General features: G+C 42.0%; 2 protein-coding genes and 1 long non-coding RNA gene across 11 annotated transcripts in view; 2 read left to right on the plus strand and 1 right to left on the minus strand.

Moving 5' to 3' along the window:
* The window catches only part of Tex9 (testis expressed 9), a 68,069-nt gene extending 63,216 nt beyond the window's left edge, over nt 1–4,853 (plus strand). For all 6 annotated transcript variants that reach the window (XM_052187828.1, XM_052187829.1, XM_052187827.1 and 3 more), the window contains 2 exons: nt 3,857–3,991; nt 4,548–4,853. In XM_052187828.1, the coding sequence (XP_052043788.1) occupies nt 3,857–3,991; nt 4,548–4,625 (213 nt within the window). In that variant the 3' untranslated portion in view covers nt 4,626–4,853. The remainder of the gene's footprint in view (nt 1–3,856; nt 3,992–4,547) is intronic.
* A 2,658-nt stretch (nt 4,854–7,511) lies between these two features.
* Nucleotides 7,512–17,267, minus strand: part of Mns1 (meiosis specific nuclear structural 1) — a 44,802-nt gene continuing 35,046 nt past the window's right edge. For all 4 annotated transcript variants that reach the window (XM_052187836.1, XM_052187834.1, XM_052187837.1 and 1 more), the window contains 5 exons: nt 16,631–16,847; nt 16,437–16,544; nt 13,451–13,708; nt 9,303–9,428; nt 7,512–7,789 (listed from right to left, as the gene is read on the minus strand). In XM_052187836.1, the coding sequence (XP_052043796.1) occupies nt 7,688–7,789; nt 9,303–9,428; nt 13,451–13,708; nt 16,437–16,544; nt 16,631–16,847 (811 nt within the window). In that variant the 3' untranslated portion in view covers nt 7,512–7,687. The remainder of the gene's footprint in view (nt 7,790–9,302; nt 9,429–13,450; nt 13,709–16,436; nt 16,545–16,630; nt 16,848–17,267) is intronic.
* On the plus strand, nt 9,422–10,088 carry LOC127688834 (uncharacterized). The gene is made up of 3 exons (XR_007978766.1): nt 9,422–9,513; nt 9,607–9,739; nt 9,838–10,088. It is a non-coding gene; the product is annotated as an uncharacterized LOC127688834 (long non-coding RNA).

The following is a 17,267-nucleotide window of genomic DNA, read 5'->3' on the forward strand; positions in this document are numbered from 1 at the left end:
CTGGAGAATTATGAGATGATTACATTATTTCTTACTTCCCTTTCCCCTGCCCAAACCCTCCATACCCCCCTCCTTGCTCTCTTTCAATAGTGTGGCCTCTTTTCATTCATTGTAGTTACATACATTCATATGTATATAAATAGATATTCCTAAATCTTCTTAGTCTGTATACTGTTACTTGTAGGCATGTTCTGAGGACCAGACTGGCCATTTGTATTGGATAACTAATTGGTATAAAAATATTTTTAATTAAAAAAACTTTTCTTTTTTATTCCTTTTTCTTTTCATTTTCATTTTCTTTTTCTTTTTCTTTTTTTCTTTTTTTTTTTTTTTTTCTGAGACAGGGTTTCTCTGTGTAGCCTTGGCTGTCCTGGAACTCACTCTGTAGACCAGGTTGGCCTTGAACTCAGAAATCCTCCTACCTCTGCCTCGGAAGTGCTGGGATTAAAGGTATATGCCACCACTGCCCAGCAAATCCTTTTCTCTACTGTTTCTCAGCCTCAGGAATTTTTTTGTTCTAACAAAATACTAATAAAGAAGTATTCTGTCATTTTTAGTTTTGGGTACTTGTGAGAGAATGGTGTCAAGTATTTAAGGATGTGGTAGAACTCACGAGTCAAGCCTTCTGGTTCTCTTTTTTTTAGAGAGTTTCATTAGTGATCCACACTCCTAAATCTCTGAAATCTTTATTAAGTTTTGGTGAATTGAGATTATATGAATTAATTTTCATCTAGGTCACATAACATTATAATCATACAATCCTTTTTATTTCTGTGAAACTAGCTGAAATGGCCACTCTGTGATTCCTGGTTTTACCTACTTCAGTTTTCCTATTTTGCCAGTGCACCTAAAGGTTTGTTGATAGTCACAGAGCAAACTTTTAAATTTCTGTTTCTTTGATCTATTAATTCTCTTCTATATGCTCTTAAATTTACCATTTCCATTCCTGCCAGCTTCAGGTTGTCTATTTGCTATTAGGAAAGACTAGGTTGATTTGAGATCATTTGATCTTCGCTGTGTCACAATCTGAGCATCCTACCTAGGTGTCTGTTCTTCCCTGTAGACCCTGATGCTCAAATGGATTTTCTAATACTCTTTGAAAATTGGTAGTTTGAATTTTTGGTCCTTGAATGTCCCCAAAAGCTTACATTGAAGGCTTGCTCGATCCCTGTGTCTGCATTACTGGGCGATGGTAAAACTTTTAGGAGATGGGCCCTGCTGGATAGACATTAGGTCATTGATGGGTGTGGCCTTGAAGGAAATACTGGGAACTGAGCCCTTTTCTCTCCCTCTGCTTCCTAACTTCCTTATGAAGTCCAGTGTCCTCTGCTGGGCACTCTCACCCTGACAGACTGTGCTCCTCAGGCCTAAGGCACTTGGGCCCAGGGAACGTGGACGGACACTGATGAAGCGGAGCGAAGCGAAGCAAGCCTCCCTCGCGTTTTGGGCATTTTGCTACAGGCCAGAAAGCTGACTCAATACGCGCTCAGCTTACACATATTTAATTTCTAGCTTCAATTTATGGTTACAGAAGACACTGTATGATTTCAGTCTTCTTAAACTTGTTAAAAATTATGATCTACCATAATTTATTATGGAAAATGACCTGGCTGCATTTGAGAAAACTATCTTCCCTTAATGTTGGGAGGAATATCTTAGTTTCAACTTATCTGCAGTCTCCCATTTCCTTATTGATGTTTGGTGACTGTGCATGATTGAAAGTAAGATGCTGAAGTTTCTGCATTTATCGTAGTGATCTCCCTTTGAATCTGTTCACTTTTGCTTCTCAGGTTTAGGCATGCTGATATTTGATACACATGCCATTGTCACAGCTTGGATAACAGACCCTTTTGCCATAATGTAATGTTCTTGCCTCTTCATAAATCTGACTGAGGAACAACTATACAGTCATCAGATGAAAATAAACCGATTTCTTTTGGCTACTGTTTCTGTGGATTATCGTCTTCTGTCCACCTCACGTCTTCAGAGCTGAGCCTGCTTACCTATGCATAGGCAGGATGCACTTGCGTCCTGTTCTGTTTTATTCCTCTTTTCCCACTTGTACATTTTTAGCTGTCTGACTTTGTAGGAAGTGCTGATAAGGACACACTTCTTATGACATTTTGTTGTCCTCTGTGTGTCATTTTTACATTGCAGCCTTTAGTGTCTGTTCCCCTCTCATTTAGGCTCTGGAGTCATCTTGTCATTGGTGTGTTTTATGGCTACCTGTGATGTTAAAGGAAGCTATTTTTTTTATTATTTATTTACATCTCAAATGTTATCCCCTTCTCCAGTTTCCCCTCTGCAAATCCCCTATCCCATCCCCCCTTACCCTGCTTCTATGAGGGTGCTCCCCCCCCCACCTCCCCACTCCTGCCTCACCGCTCTAGCATTCCTCTACACTGGGGCATTGAGCCTTCACAGGATCAAGGGCCTCCCCTCTCATTGATGCCAGATAAGGCTCCTTCAGCTCTAAAAGGAAGTGGCAAATTAAACCTTACCATTTGCAAGCTACACTGATAGTTTTGCCTTCCCTGTCATGTCACCCTTCACTCAGAATCTGTACTCACTTGTCTGAGTTACTGTGGAGCTGTTCTCCAGTCGAGTGCAGCCTCTGCCTCATGAGTTACTCTCTTGCTGCCTCTGGTTTCTTGAGTTCACAAAGTGGCTCTGTCCATGTTTGCTGTTTCAGTACCATATGGCTAAGATGAAATGCCATATATTATGAAGTTCCATATGGCTATTAATAGTCACCACAGTGTCTCTCAGTGCCCTGGGTTTCTCCTTTTTAAGAAGTGCATGTGGCCAACCAAAGAGCACACATGGAGGGACCCACGGCTCCAGCTGCATATGTAGCAGAGCATGGCCTTGTTGGACATCAGAGGGAGGAGAGGCCCTTGGTCCTGTGAAGGCTTATTGCCCCAGTGTAGGGGAATGCCAGGACAGGGAAGCAGGAGTGGGTGGGTTGGTGAGCAGGGTAAGGGGAGATGTGATAGGGAGTTTTCAGAGGGGAAACCAGGAAAGGGGATAACATTTGAAAGGTAAATAAAGAAAATATCTAATAAAAAAATAAATAAAAATTTACTTGAAAAAAAAATCATGTTGAGACCATAACTAAATTGCCTAGACTGATTTCCAATTTGCAGTTCATTTTATTCAGTAACTGGGATTCCAGGCAGGCTAGTTGATTAGTTTTTAAATAAATATGGATAAAAATGAAATTAATACAGATAGTTAAAAAGAAGAAGTGCATGTAGCATCTTAACTCCTTTTGGTGTCTTACTCCCTTTGTAAAACCTCCCCTCTTCAGTACTGCAAGCACAGACCCTTCCTGGACCCAGTAACTTCTACTGTTACGTCTTTTCTGAGAGTCCAGATTTGGTGTCCTTGTCATTGTTGTGGATGAGTTCTCTGATTAGCTCTTTAGAATAAGTCTTTCACAGGCTTCTAGGACTCTCACACTGGACATGCTACTTCTGTCTGCCAGTGGTTTAAAGATAATGTGTTGGGAAAATTTGAGGCTTTCTTGGCTTTCCAACTTGGAAATCTGCAGTATCTTCTCAGTCCTGTTCGGTCGTGAGCCCAGCAGGACCACTGTAAACTTGTTCCCTGGGAAGCCCTGCCAGGAAGGATGGTGTGAAATGGGCTCTTACCTCAAAGGATCATACCATGTGCAGAGTCTGCTACTGAAAATTCTCATCTTCTGTCAAGTTTAGATTTTTTTCATAATTGAAAGTTAATTTTAAAAATGTATTTTGAAAATTGTTTTAATGAGGGAGCTGACTGCAATTAAATTATTTTGTAATATAAAGAGCAATCTTATATTTTAACTAAATTGGTTTTTTTGCTTCCATAGGATATTACAAATGAAGACCACCAAAAAATTGAAGTGTTGAAATCAGAAAACAAGAAACTAGAAAGACAAAAAGGAGAATTAATGATAGGCTTCAAGAAGCAGTTGAAATTAATTGACATTTTGAAAAGGCAGAAGGTGAGTCTAACAACAGAAGCTATATATCATATATGCTACAGACAGACCTTTCTACCAAAAAGGTCTTGTTATTATTTCATTTATAATCTTACACATAAAATTGTATCTAAAGATGCACTGTATACATGTGAAATCACATCTGTGAAATACATAGTGAGGTTCACTGGTTTAAAACACACACACACACACACACACACACAACGTGTGTGTATATATAGTCCCTCCCACCTACAGAAAGTACCATGCATGTGAATGACTGGTTTTAGTGGATTACTTTCCTCTTCCAACTTTGAGCAGAAATTCCAAAACACATTGTATCTTTCTTGAAACATGAAAAAAGAAAATTCACAGCCCTCTCTCAGGTATAATCATATTATTATTCTTTTAACAGTAGCTTGCTCTTCACTGTAACATTCACTGAAAATGTTACACTTACATAATTAGAATCTATAATCCAACAATAGGGCTGATTTATTGATAGCATATTAACACAAACATAAATTTTTTTTTGTTGTGTGTCCTCTAAATTAGACAATATATTTTTTTTTAAAAACAGATGCATATTGAAGCTGCCAAGATGCTGTCTTTCAGTGAGGAGGAGTTTATGAAGGCTCTTGAGTGGGGCAGTTCATGAGTGAGCAATTTCAAATTGATGCTTATTTGTGTTAGTTTATTTAATATCAAATTGTAGTCTTCTACTGTTTATGAGTAATGAGAACATTTGTGAAATAAAAGGTTTAGATAATGACTTGGTGAAATAAATAGAATGTTTGTGAGGATGTTGTAAGACAAAGCCAGACTGCAACTCTGACCTGACTTCCTTTTTCATCAATAGTTGTGAAATAAAGAAGCAAGACTTTGACTTTTAATTCCTTTTTAGGACCTGCTAGGCCTGGGGGAGAACAGAGAAGATGGCAGGGCAAGATTCCAGAGATCCCCACCTATAGCTGCTGCGGTCTGCCTGAGGTCTGCATGTCACGCACAGCTGCTACATCAAGCAGCAGTAGTGCAGGCTGGACCACAGTCTGTCTTGCAGGGGCCATGTGTGTGTTCTTTTTTTCAGTGATTGTACACACAGTGAGATATTCTGAAAAGCGGGCCAGGGAGCACCTAGGTAAGAAGTGACAGCATCTAGGTGAAACAAAAGAGAAGCTTTGTTGAGGAGGGCGAGGACAGTTTTACACTTCCTCTAGCCCCACACAGAAAGACAGTTAGGGGAAAGATACTTCATTGGTTTCCAGCACTGGGCTCATTAGAGTAAAACCCAGCAGACTCGCAGTCCAACTCCAGGCCAGTAAATATGCTAAATGGGAACCCGTGGTTCCTGCGAGATAACCTGAGGTTCCAGCATGCATCACTTCTGCCCAACTGCCTGGCATTATATCTGAACTCATGACCCTCCATAGCTGGCAGGCTTTGGGCGGCTGTGGGCTTCTGGTGCCTTTGCTCCCATAATCCTGTCAGCTCCTATCCCATACCAGCAGAGAAGACCATGGTATCGTAGTCCACTCTGAACTAGTTGTGATGACCCTGGGCTTGAGGCGCCCTGTAGTGAACTCAGTGAACTCAGATCTAGACCTAAAGATGTTCTGACAAGAGTAGCTGGACATTCTAGGCTGAAGTAAGTGCCTGCATTCCCAGGCATGGATGGCGATGGCTGCCCACAGGATTCAAGCTGATAGGGACATTGTCAAATACACTAAGGTGCCACTGATTGACCCCCAAGGAGATGAACATATACAAACTGAGCTTTGACTTTTTATTTTAAAATGGAAATTCAGTGATCAATGAGTAAAGTGAAAATGCAGTAGAGTGTCAAGTATTAACAGGAGGTCTGTCAACCTGGAGACAGGCTATATAGTCTCCCGAGGGGAGACTTCAGCAGCCTCGCTCAGGCCAGTCGGTGAGCCTGGCAGTTTCTTCAGGACTGAACTACAGCTGCTGGGGCCTGCCTGCCTACAGGACTGTCTGCAGCTGCTGAGTCGTATTGCGTGTTTGCTCTGGGACAGAACTGCAGCCAAAGAAGATCCAGGCCACTCCAAAGATGTATTGCTGAACAGGTCCACTTCCCCATATCCTAATAACTTTTCTTTCCACTACTTCTGCTGAGTGGTGGGCTAGAGGAGAGGTGGAATCCTTTATTTATTTATTTATTTATTTATTTATTTATTTTGTTCTTTTTGAGACAGGGTTTCTCTGTAGAATCCTTTATTTATTTATTTATTTATTTATTTATTTATTTATTAATTTATTTATTTTGTTCTTTTTGAGACAGGGTTTCTCTGTATAGCCCTGGCTGTCCTGGAACTCACTCTGTAGACCAGGCTGGCCTGGAACTCAGAAATCTGCCTGCCTCTGCCTACCAAGTGTTGGGATTAAAGGCGTGTGCCACTGCCCAGCAGGGAGGTGGAACTCATTGGTTGCAAAAAAATGTATGCCTACAGACCTAGGCAGAGATTTTATTTTTTTTAAGCTATGACCACAGAAGCAATGACTGCAAACCTGCAGAACAGAAGGAACAGCACAGGGAGTGAACAAACTACAGAGCTGGTTTAAAAATGTTAAAATCCAAACCCTGTAGAAGCTCAGCATGGTGGTGCTCGGCGTGGCCGTGCTTGGCGTGGCCGTGCTCAGTACGGTGGTAGATGCCTTACTCCCAATGCTGGGCAGGCAGAGGTAGGCTGACCTTTGGAAATTACAGGACAGCCAGGGCTACAGAGTGAAACCCTGCCTCAAAAACAAAACACCACAAACAAAAACCCAGGAAACCAAGTAAGAACTCATTAGCAAGGAGGGAGGGAGAAGGACAGAGACAGTCAACATAAAAAGACCTAAATAGACGATTCTAGAACATGTGCAACCAACCAGTAAGTATGTAAATAATTGTTAAAGTATTACTGTCAGGGCGTAAGAAATAAAACTAAAATAAGACTACATCTCAGCCAAATTAAAATAGCACACACACACACACACACACACACACACACACACACACAAATGCAATCTCATATGTAATGTATATAGGAAGTGGGGACTGGAGAGAAATATGCGTACTAGCTGCTCCTGTAGCTCCTCTCCACCTACACAGCAGCTGTCTCAAACTCCAATTCCAAACATCTGGCAGCCTCTTCTGGCCTCCTTGCACACTGCACATGTGTACATACGAACACGCAAATGACCAGATACACAAAATAAAAATAAACCTTTAAAAAAATTAGAAGATAACAAATGTTTGGGAGGCTATGGAGTAAAAGGACCGATTAGGGCTAATGGTGGGAATGCAATGAGTGCACACATCATAGAAAACAGCCAGTATCAGGGTTTCTCGTGATGATAACCATCCTGATGTCAGGAATACATATATTTTAAAAAGCTGTGTGCTGAAGACACATCTGCCCTGTCTGGAGGATGAGTATACAGAAAATCTCTGAACAGTAGAACTGGAAGCATTGAGCAGTTAGCTTCTAGGTTTGGCCTATGTGGTTCTGTAGAAATAGAATGCACACGGAATAAAGGTGACTATGTTTCATTTAAAGTACTAATGTGTTTAATTTTGTCAAATTGTATAAATGATGACATATGAGGATGTTTTAGAGCATGCAAATAGACCCGGGCCTACTGTCACCAACTGTAAAACAGCAGTTACGCTGACATCTAGTGGCAGCATCTGAAAACTCCAGGTTTCACCCAGTCTTGCTATGACGACCCCTTCTCTTCACAGCTGTCACCCCTTTTCTGATATGCTTTCCTGAACTCTTCACCAAGCATGTCAACATCGTCTTCTCTTTTAAACACTCCCTACAAAAAAGCATTTTGTTGGTTACTTTTGAATATTAGAGTAGTTCACTCTTAGGACGAACATACACAGACACAGAATTAATAAAATTAGCCAAGATAATGAGAACTATTATTGAAACTTAATTTTAAAATATCAGTGCTTTGCAAAGTCTATAGCAGCTTCAAGTAAGCCTGAATGCTCTTGAGCTGCTCCCATTTCCTGGTTAGTCACCATCCGAGTAGAGAGTTGTTCTAGCAAGCTGTTGTGCCTTATGCTCCAGCTGTGACCGTGACTGCCATCATTGCCTGGAAGGCATGGGTGGAGCTCAGAGCCTGCTCTGGTCTCCCCTTGTCTGAGGAGCTGTCACAGTATGTGAGGGAGGGAAAGGGCGCGGAGCTGGTGGAGGCTACTGTATGGACACATTCTTTCCAACTCAGTGTGTGGCTCATTTTGGGATCCTGAATTTAACTTCAATAAGTCCTATCTGTCCTCCAGAAGTAGTTTCTCCACTCAAATGTTGAAATACAAAGACCCTTTCAGCATTCACACTCTGTTTTATTAAATATACCAGTCATGGGTAGATTTTGGCTTCAGGCTATCATATATATTTAAATCTACCTATAGACTGTAATGCCCTATGGCTAGCAACTTAATCATTTTTTCTTTTCCTTTCACTGGTTAGGGATTGAACACACTTGATTCTGCATAGTCAATAAACACCTCAAGCAGTATGACTCATATATTTAAAGGACTGTGGCTTTATGCATCTCCATTTTTATATGGGCAAGGAAGCTAATTATTAGCAGTCACAATGTGTCTCAGATACACATGAAAATTCATTGCCTATTGGAATAACTCTCAAAAGTTGAGGCTACCAGGTACCTACCTACAATCAGTCTCCTACAGAGCAAACTCGCCTCAGACTCACATCAAGCATGTGTGTCACCAATGACAAGGCTTCGTGTGTGTGTGTGTGTGTGTGTGTGTGTGTGTGTGTGTGTGTGTGTGTGTGTGTTGCGCTAGGGTGCTTTGTTTTCAGATTTCCCATTCAACAGGCAGAATGAAGAGCCTCAGAAGGGTCAGCTCAGGGGCTGGGGATGTAGCTCACTACACAGAGCCCTTGCCTAGCAAGGCGATAGGTTAGATACCCAGCACCACATAAGCTTGGCAAAGTAACCTAGGCCTGTGTCCTAGCCCGTAGGAGAAGCAGGAGGTCAAAAGTTCAAGGTCATCCTCAGTTTCATAAGGAGTTCCAGGCCAGCCTTGTCTCAAAAAGTAAACAAGCAAGCAAGCACACAAGCTTGATAGCTCTAGCTCAGATCACTCACAATGTTCCAAGAGCAGCTCTTGCTAAGGAGGGATTTACAAAGGACTGTGGGATACCAACACTGCCAGGAGCCCAGTGCTGCTTCAGAACAGTGTGAGGTCATGTGGAGTTACACCCTCCAACATTCTAGCATCACACTTCAGAGCTGTTATTTTCTCCAATATCATTAAGGGTGAAGCTCAGACACTAAGGTCAGTGTCACTTACTTTGGGGAGATAGCCGAGTAACTTTGCAGCATGTTCTTTGAGGAGTCTCAGCCTCTCTTCTTCAATAATCTCATTGATGCAGCCCTGCCGCCTTTGCTGCAGCTGCAGCTCCTCCACCTCACGTTGCTGGAAATGAAATCAAAATGTCTTAACTGCCACAAAATACATGAATCTCTTATGAAGTTACAAATAAAGCTAAAGGATAAGACTGGTATGTTAATTATAAGATTAGAGATAATAGTGTATGTATTTTTTTTAAGATTTATTTATTATATGTATGTGAGTATATTTTTGCTATCTTCAGGCACACCAGAAGAGGGCATCAGATCCCTTTCCGATGGTTGTGAGCCACCATGAGGTTGATGGGAATTGAACTCACGACCTCTGGAAGAGCAGTCAGTTCTTTTAACCATTGAGCCATCTCTCCAGCCCATAGTGTATGTCTTTTACATATGTATTTTTATAATCATTATCTCTTTAAACTTTTAGGAACAGGTTATATCGCGCCTACATTTCTGTGTTCTTTATTTTGTAGCACTGATGTTTGAACCCAGAGCCCTGCACCTGCTAGGCAAGTACTCTACCACTGAGCTACAATCCTAGCCCCATGACAGGAAGTTTAAAGAACATATTTTTTAGGAAAATCTTCAATCTCAAGAAAAAAATGTATTCAAATAAGTGATTTCCTAATAAATTCAGCAAGCATTTATGGAGTTCCCACCATAAAACCAGTTCCCAAGATACCTCAAACAGTTTATGGTGTAAGACAAAAATAAAACCCTAATGCATGAAACAGAACAGTTTCCAAATGCGTCTTTACAGGCCTAGGTGGAGCACACTTAGAGGCCAGAGGCCAGCACAGAAGCTCTAGGACCTTTCTGGAGAATTGTGAATTTTGTGGCTTCTCTGAGCTATGGAATGCAGGTGTGCTATCATCTACACAGTGTTAGGGCGCAGAGAGCTTTACCCAAACCAGACTCCTGAGTAGAATGTGCAGAAGTGGGAACGGAACCACACAGGCTGGGTAAGACCTCCACCCACCACAGAGCAGCAACCCAGCCCACATACTGTGAGTTAGTGAGATGACATAACATAACCTCTCTAATCTGGGCATGACACAGGGTTTTCCATCATATGTTGTGCTACCCTACACTAAGTGTTTACCCCCACTTCACACAATTCTACTGTAAGTTAGGTTGAGTGGCTTAGAAAGGTGTGGGACAAGGCCTGAATAAACTGGTAGTGAGAAACTCCTTCTTTAAACCATACACATTCTTAGATGATGACAGGATTATAGACAGCTACTTAGGCCTCTAAAATATAAATGGGTGGTTCGGTGCTTGTAAGGTTACACAATGTTCTGAATTATTAAGTTCTGTTAAGGCATCCACATTTGCCCCTGGGCCAAAACAAAACTGTTTACTTGTCTTACAACACTGACATCGAAGCCTACTTCTTCATACAGGGAATGCTTAATATAAAAACCTAAAACATATGTTGTAGTGTGTCTTATGAGGCGGTTTTAGTGAGTTCCATGTTTGCACATCTGGCTGGCTTTTCTCTGAGTGTTCTGTTCTGATCAGCTCTGTAACCCACTGCTCCTACCCTTCTACAGGAGAGTTAATTCTTAGGCCACACAAGGAATCCCAAAACCTTTTTAATTTTCTACATTCTTTAACAGTTATTGCCTTCATTAACTCAACGTTTAAAAATACCATACATCAGGCAAGTTGCACTTTATAGATCATTATCTCCCTTAAAGGTTAGTTTCAGGCCAAGATTGACTTATACCAGGCCTAAGCAATTGAGGGTTTGATCTGTTTAAGAGTTCGCTGAGGTATAAGTATAAAACAACACAAGATTTATAACACTGACTGACAGACTGACCAGTTACAAGCGAACCAAGCTGAAATGTCAGGGAGCAGGAGGTCTGCTGGCCTCTTGGTTTTCTGTGATTATATCATTTTAAGTCTGGTTTTGGTTTTTTTTTTTTTTTCTCCTCATCTTAAACCATAATGTCCCCGAAGACTCAATCTTAGGCTTGTGTTGCTTTCTCATTATATGACACTGATATCTCACTTAAATCTCTTGGTGATGCTTAATTCTGGGCAAGAACTTCCCTAAATAAATAAATACATACATTCATACATACATACATATATACATACATACATACATACCAAACCAACTAAACAAGCAAAAATATCAAACGAACAAAACCAGCCTAACGTCACTGTAAAAGGTACATGTGCTCCTTGAGTCTCTCATACTTGAAACCTTTGAGACAGTTTGATTCCGTCCTGCTACTCTATATGCTAGGGGGGAAATCATACAGTCTCATTTACTTTCTGTAATTTGTCTGACATCCCCTACTGATGCTGCTGTTTCTGGCCTGTAAAAGCTAGGACTGTCACTTGTATTTTCTACGGTAATGACTGGATGTCTCAGTGGTCTCTCTCACCACACTGAGAGTTTTCATCTTTTTAGAGTTTTCACACAGACTGTGTTGGGTTCTTAAAAATACCCTTTCAGTGACACACATCGATTGAGGATTCTTTCAGTTTGTCATTGAAACGTAAATATTTAATTCAGTACATCAAACTCACAAGCTGGTTCCCTGTCCAACTTTCCTTATTAGACAGGGTTGCACTGTGTAGCCCTTGCTGTCCAGTCTGTATGTAGACCAGGCTGGCCTCAATCTCTGAGATCTGCCTGCCTCTGCCTCTGCCTCTGCCTCCACCTCCTGAGTGTTGGGATTAAAGGTGTGGGCCATACCACCTGGCTCCCTATCTGACTTTTAAATCAGTATTTCCAACAATCAATCTTCTCTTCTGGCTGCAAAAATCAATGTGAACAAATACATATTCCTTTAAAAGCTACTTTCCCCTCCACATACCCTTAGGGCATGGCTTGCTCACTGAAGGAAGCAGTGACTATGTCTGTAAGTCCTCGCCTCTCCAGATTAACTGATCTGCATGATCCAGCATCGTCAGCTCTGCATAATAGGCTCTAAGGAGCCCCTGCCCATGTCACACGCCACCTCTTATCACAGGGTTCAGTACCCTGCTCACTGGCCTCCCTAGCTCCAGCCTCACCCTTTTACGTCAGTTATCAATGATGCTGCTTGAATCATCCATGCCAAACTTAACATGCAATTTCCTTAATTCTTCAGTGACTTCTCTTGGGGAAAAAGTCACCTTAATATTCAAAGGTATCAGGCTGGAGAGATGGCTCAGAGGTAAAAAGCACTGTTTGCTTTTCCTGAGGTCCTGAGTTCAATTCCCAGCAACCACATGGTGACTCACAACCATCTGTAAAGGGATGTGATGCCCTCTTCTGGTGTGTCTGAAGAAAGCAACAGTGTATTGACCTCATACATTAAATAAACAAACAAATCTTTAAAAAATATTCAAAGGTATCATGATGCGAAATTACTCTTTGTTATACATGTCTCTACACCCCTATCACATACAAAATATATTTATAACCTATTTTTATTTTTTTCTCAACCAAGACTAAATTCACAGATGTTAGTTCTCATGTCCAGCACATAAAAGCCCCAATAATCAGTTTCCAGATGCTTTAATAAATGATCACTCAGTAAACATATAGCTCATATAACCAGTAAACAAATACCTAACGTTGTATGACACATAGTTTTCACTGGCTAAGGCACTCAGTACACAACCATGAGGACCTGAGGTTATATCATCAGAACTCAGGAAAAGTCAGGTGTGTATGCTAGTATTCTAGGTTCTGAGAAATAGGAGACAGCAATAAAAGAATCTACTGGCTGCCCAGCCTCCAGAGTGGACCTACAGAGACCTCGTCTTACACAAACTGAAGGAGAGGAGAAATGTGAGGTTGTCCTCTGCTATGCTACACATACACACAAACACACACACACACACACACACACACACACACACACACACACACACACACGAGTACACCGGGTACACATGTGCACACTCAAGGTTGCTCGATCTCTCTCTCTCTCTCTCTCTCTCTCTCTCCCCCTCCCTCTCTCTCTCCCTCTCTCTCTCTCTCTCTCTCTCTCCCTCTCTCTCTCAGCAGGTTTTACTGATGAATACATGAGCTGGCTGCTGTTCAATGAGAATAAGCAGAGAACCCAACGCTTTTCTTACTTTGTCTGCAAGAAATTGGCTCCGGCGTTCTTGGATGAGCTTCTCCACGGCGCGCTTGTGCTCCAGCTGCTTCATTCGTTGTCTCTGGGCATTCATGAGCTCTATGCGGTCATCTTCAGCAAACTTGGCCAGCATGGCTTTCTTAAAGGTCTCTTCCTCCTCTTTTGCAGCCTGTAGTATTACCTCCTTCAGGGCCATTTGGTCTTCAAAGTCTTGCTTCATCTCCCTCTGCCTCCTCAGTCTCTGCTCCGCTTCTTCCTGCACGACAATGGAGCTAGAGTTAAGTGTGTCCCTGCATTTTCATGAGGGCAATCTCAGCAAGAGGGAACCAGGACGGAGATGAGGAGCTTGAGGCCAGCCTAGGCTACAGTGAGATGCTGTCTCAGGAATCAAGACATAAGAATAAGACAAAGTCTGGTTATGCTGCAGATTACAATATGAAAACACAGAAACAGAATTAAACCTGGTCTCACTGCACACCAGAAGAGGATGCTGGATGCTCTAGAACTGGAGTTAGGGGTTCTTGGGTCCTCTCCAAGAGCAGCAAGTGCTCTTAATTGTTGGATCTATACCACAGCGGTCATTTATTCTACAATGTTAAGTTGTATATAGGTGCCGTCTTGTGACTGATTTGGAAGGAGCTGTGCAGGCCTGTTACATACTTCAGTTTACTCATCTCAAACCAAGGCCTACTATGTCATCTGTCCACACCAACTTCTTCACCTTGTGGCCCCCACGCTGCATGTACCCACTCTAGTGTCTAACCCTCTGATAATTCTTAAAACAACAACAAAACAAACAAATAAAACACCCCTAAAACTACAAAATAGTTTTTTAAAAAAATCAGTCTTCTAGCAATGAAATTAGAAGTTTTTCAGGAAAATAGAAACATACTGGGTACAACTAAATTCCTTTCCTATGAGCTTTTATTTTCTAAACACATGAAGATTTTTATATACAAATAATGTAAAAACTTTTATAGTCATCGTCCATATCCTTTAGTAACAGCTAAAGTCTACTAATGACAGCTTGCTACTTGTGTTCTGTCATCTATCTGATCCCCGGGAGTGAGCACACACTTTAACTCACATCACCTAATCATCCTTGCCCGAGCCCAGCACGAGCTCTGGGAAGCCAGCCAGAGTCCACTCGCATCTCAGATCCTAACGCTGCCCCGGTCTCTCATTCCACTCCATGGACACGGGCCTCACTCATCCCCTCCTGAAAATAACCCAGCTGCTCAAAGACAGAGTTTTTGTTTTATGTTCTGGGCACACGATGGTTTATACTGCATATTTTGTACTTACTTTCCAAGTAATTGCACAGACACCAAGGACTTGGAGAAGAGTTTAGTTTGTGACATTTAGTCTGAATGAGTTTATGACATCTGCACATAGTAATGTGCTTTATACAGTAATTAATATATAATGCACATATATGCAGTCCTGGGAATCTACTACCTATGCAAAATTTTTAATTCAACAGTGAAGACATCTTGCAGAGAAAAAAAAGTGGGGGATGTTTGGCCAAAGAATTGTTTTACTGTGAAAATGTCCATACAACCTCTTTTGGGGTTTGCATAAGGAATACACTAGACACCAGAAGTATGGGCTACCAAATTTCCTGTCCTTCCATGTGTTCTAAAACCTGTTACATGGCCTTGAAACCTTTAAATCATTTGCTGTACAGTCACTCTGACCCCAGTAACTTTTCAGAGTCTCTGTTGGGAACAGAATGTAGCAGGAAAGAAGAAAAGACAACGCAGGGCATGTCTGGAAGATGGTTAGCTCGGGCGCACTGAAGCTGTGTTCTCAGGACCTTCCCTGGGAAGGACAGAAGGGGCGATCACCATCAATGACTCTCCAGTGGGTGAGGGGTGGGGAGAGAGGTCTGCTTATTGCTGCCACAACTCTCCCGACTGTGGAGAAGCTGCCAACACAGTTAATCCAAGCTCTCACAAATGTGCCCCACAGCTGTTCCCAAAGGACAAAGAGAACACATTTCCAGAGATGTCTGCCTAGGGAAAGCTGCTAACCTCACCAAGTTCTACTTGTGTCCTCCATTCATAGCGTATTCTTGAGTACTTCTTCGTACCGCTGAAGGCTTGAATACTGTATCTTGTTTACATACCCATCGGATGATGGACATGACGGCTATTTTCAGGTTTTAGGTATGATAAAATACATGTGTAAACACATTACTGGCTTTTAACTATTCCTTTCTAAAATTGTAAAGAAAATACTTTTCACTAACCTCTGCTGTGTCCCACATATTTTAAAAATTATTATCATTCAATCTGAAGTATCTTACCTTTGCTCATTGCTTATTAGAAATACATGATTTCACTGTGATACTCTTAAGGACTATATAATCATTCTGATTATGGATTCTTCATTTGAAATGACTTAAAATCTTGTGAATTTACAGAGGTCTACTTTGTGTTCTAGGAGCTGTCTGTGTATATTTTATGTGGATGGATGGAATTTGGATTGTGCTGTTGTTTGCTGGGTGGAGTCTCTTTAACATCGGCTGTACCCGCTGTTTCAGGCTGTCATTAGGCAGTGTGCTGTTCACTGACATCTCCTCCTCTGGTTGGATCTTCCGACTCTCCTCCCCTTTCACCCCTCAGGTTTCCTGAGTATGTCATCAAGCTGTGCTGTCAGAGATCACAGGCCTTAGGATTATGGCATGTACCTGGATCAATATATTTTGACTACACACTTCCTGTCCCAGAGTTGACTCTGCCCCATGTTAACACACACTCCAGTCTGCTTTGTGCTGCATTGTGTCTCCCTCCATCTTGCTTTGAGGTCGCATGTGCACTCACTTAAGCCATGGGGACTGCGACTGACCCACAGCATCAAGCTCCTCTGGGCACTCTATTTTTGTCAAGCTGGAGAGCCTATCTTTTAACTGCAGCCCTGATGCTGGTCGCATACACTACACCACAGCAAAGCAGGCTTCCCACCCTCCGCCTGAGACTTACTTTCACTTTCAGTTTGATGATCTCGGCCTGCTCCTCCTGGTATAGCTCCTGCCTCACCTGCTCCAGGTCCTCTCGCTGCCGCAGTGTCTCCTCCAGCTTCTTGATCAGCTATTAATAAAGCACATGTTTAGGAAACCTGGACTGGGCTGCGGCTTCAGGAATTCAGCGCTCTTTCCAAAGCAGCATTTTCCTACCATATTCTGACGCTGGACTCTCTTCTCCTCACTCTCCTGGACTCTGGCCATCCGCTCGCCTTCTCTTTGTTCCTGGATGCTTGCAAACTCTATGATTTTCCGGTTCTCTTCCTCCATCTCCTCACGTTTCTTTTGTCGCCAGAAGTCTTGTGCCCTTTGGAATTCTTCAATATACTTCTGAATTGCATTCTTTTTTTCTAATTTCTGCTGTCTTTCCCTAAAAAGCAATCAGCGGAATGGTTTATAGATACAGAAATAATAAAATGACAAAAAGAAAAGACTGTTCAGAGTCTATCAATTCACTAATGCCACAAACTTTCTGGTGTGGACTTTCCGTGTACACTGCTGGGTTCTTTTCTAAGGGCGATGTTTCAAGCATCTCATTTCAGAAAGCTGACTGTCTATCCACAGAAACCATACAGCATTCCGGATTTAAGCTGTGTGCCAAGGAAAGCCATCAGAAGACATGAGCTCTGACGTATGAGATGTATAGAACATACGTGAGATGTTTCAGGCCATTTACGGCTTACACATCTAATTTTTTCAGATCACCTATTACTGCTCATGCTGACCAAGGTGAGGAAGAGCTGGACAAGTCACTGCAGCACTCGAGCTGAGCGCACACAGCCTGGGTGGG

The sequence above is a fragment of the Apodemus sylvaticus genome, chromosome 7 (assembly GCF_947179515.1).
Source record: "Apodemus sylvaticus chromosome 7, mApoSyl1.1, whole genome shotgun sequence".
In the NCBI taxonomy this organism is placed as follows: domain Eukaryota; kingdom Metazoa; phylum Chordata; class Mammalia; order Rodentia; family Muridae; genus Apodemus; species Apodemus sylvaticus.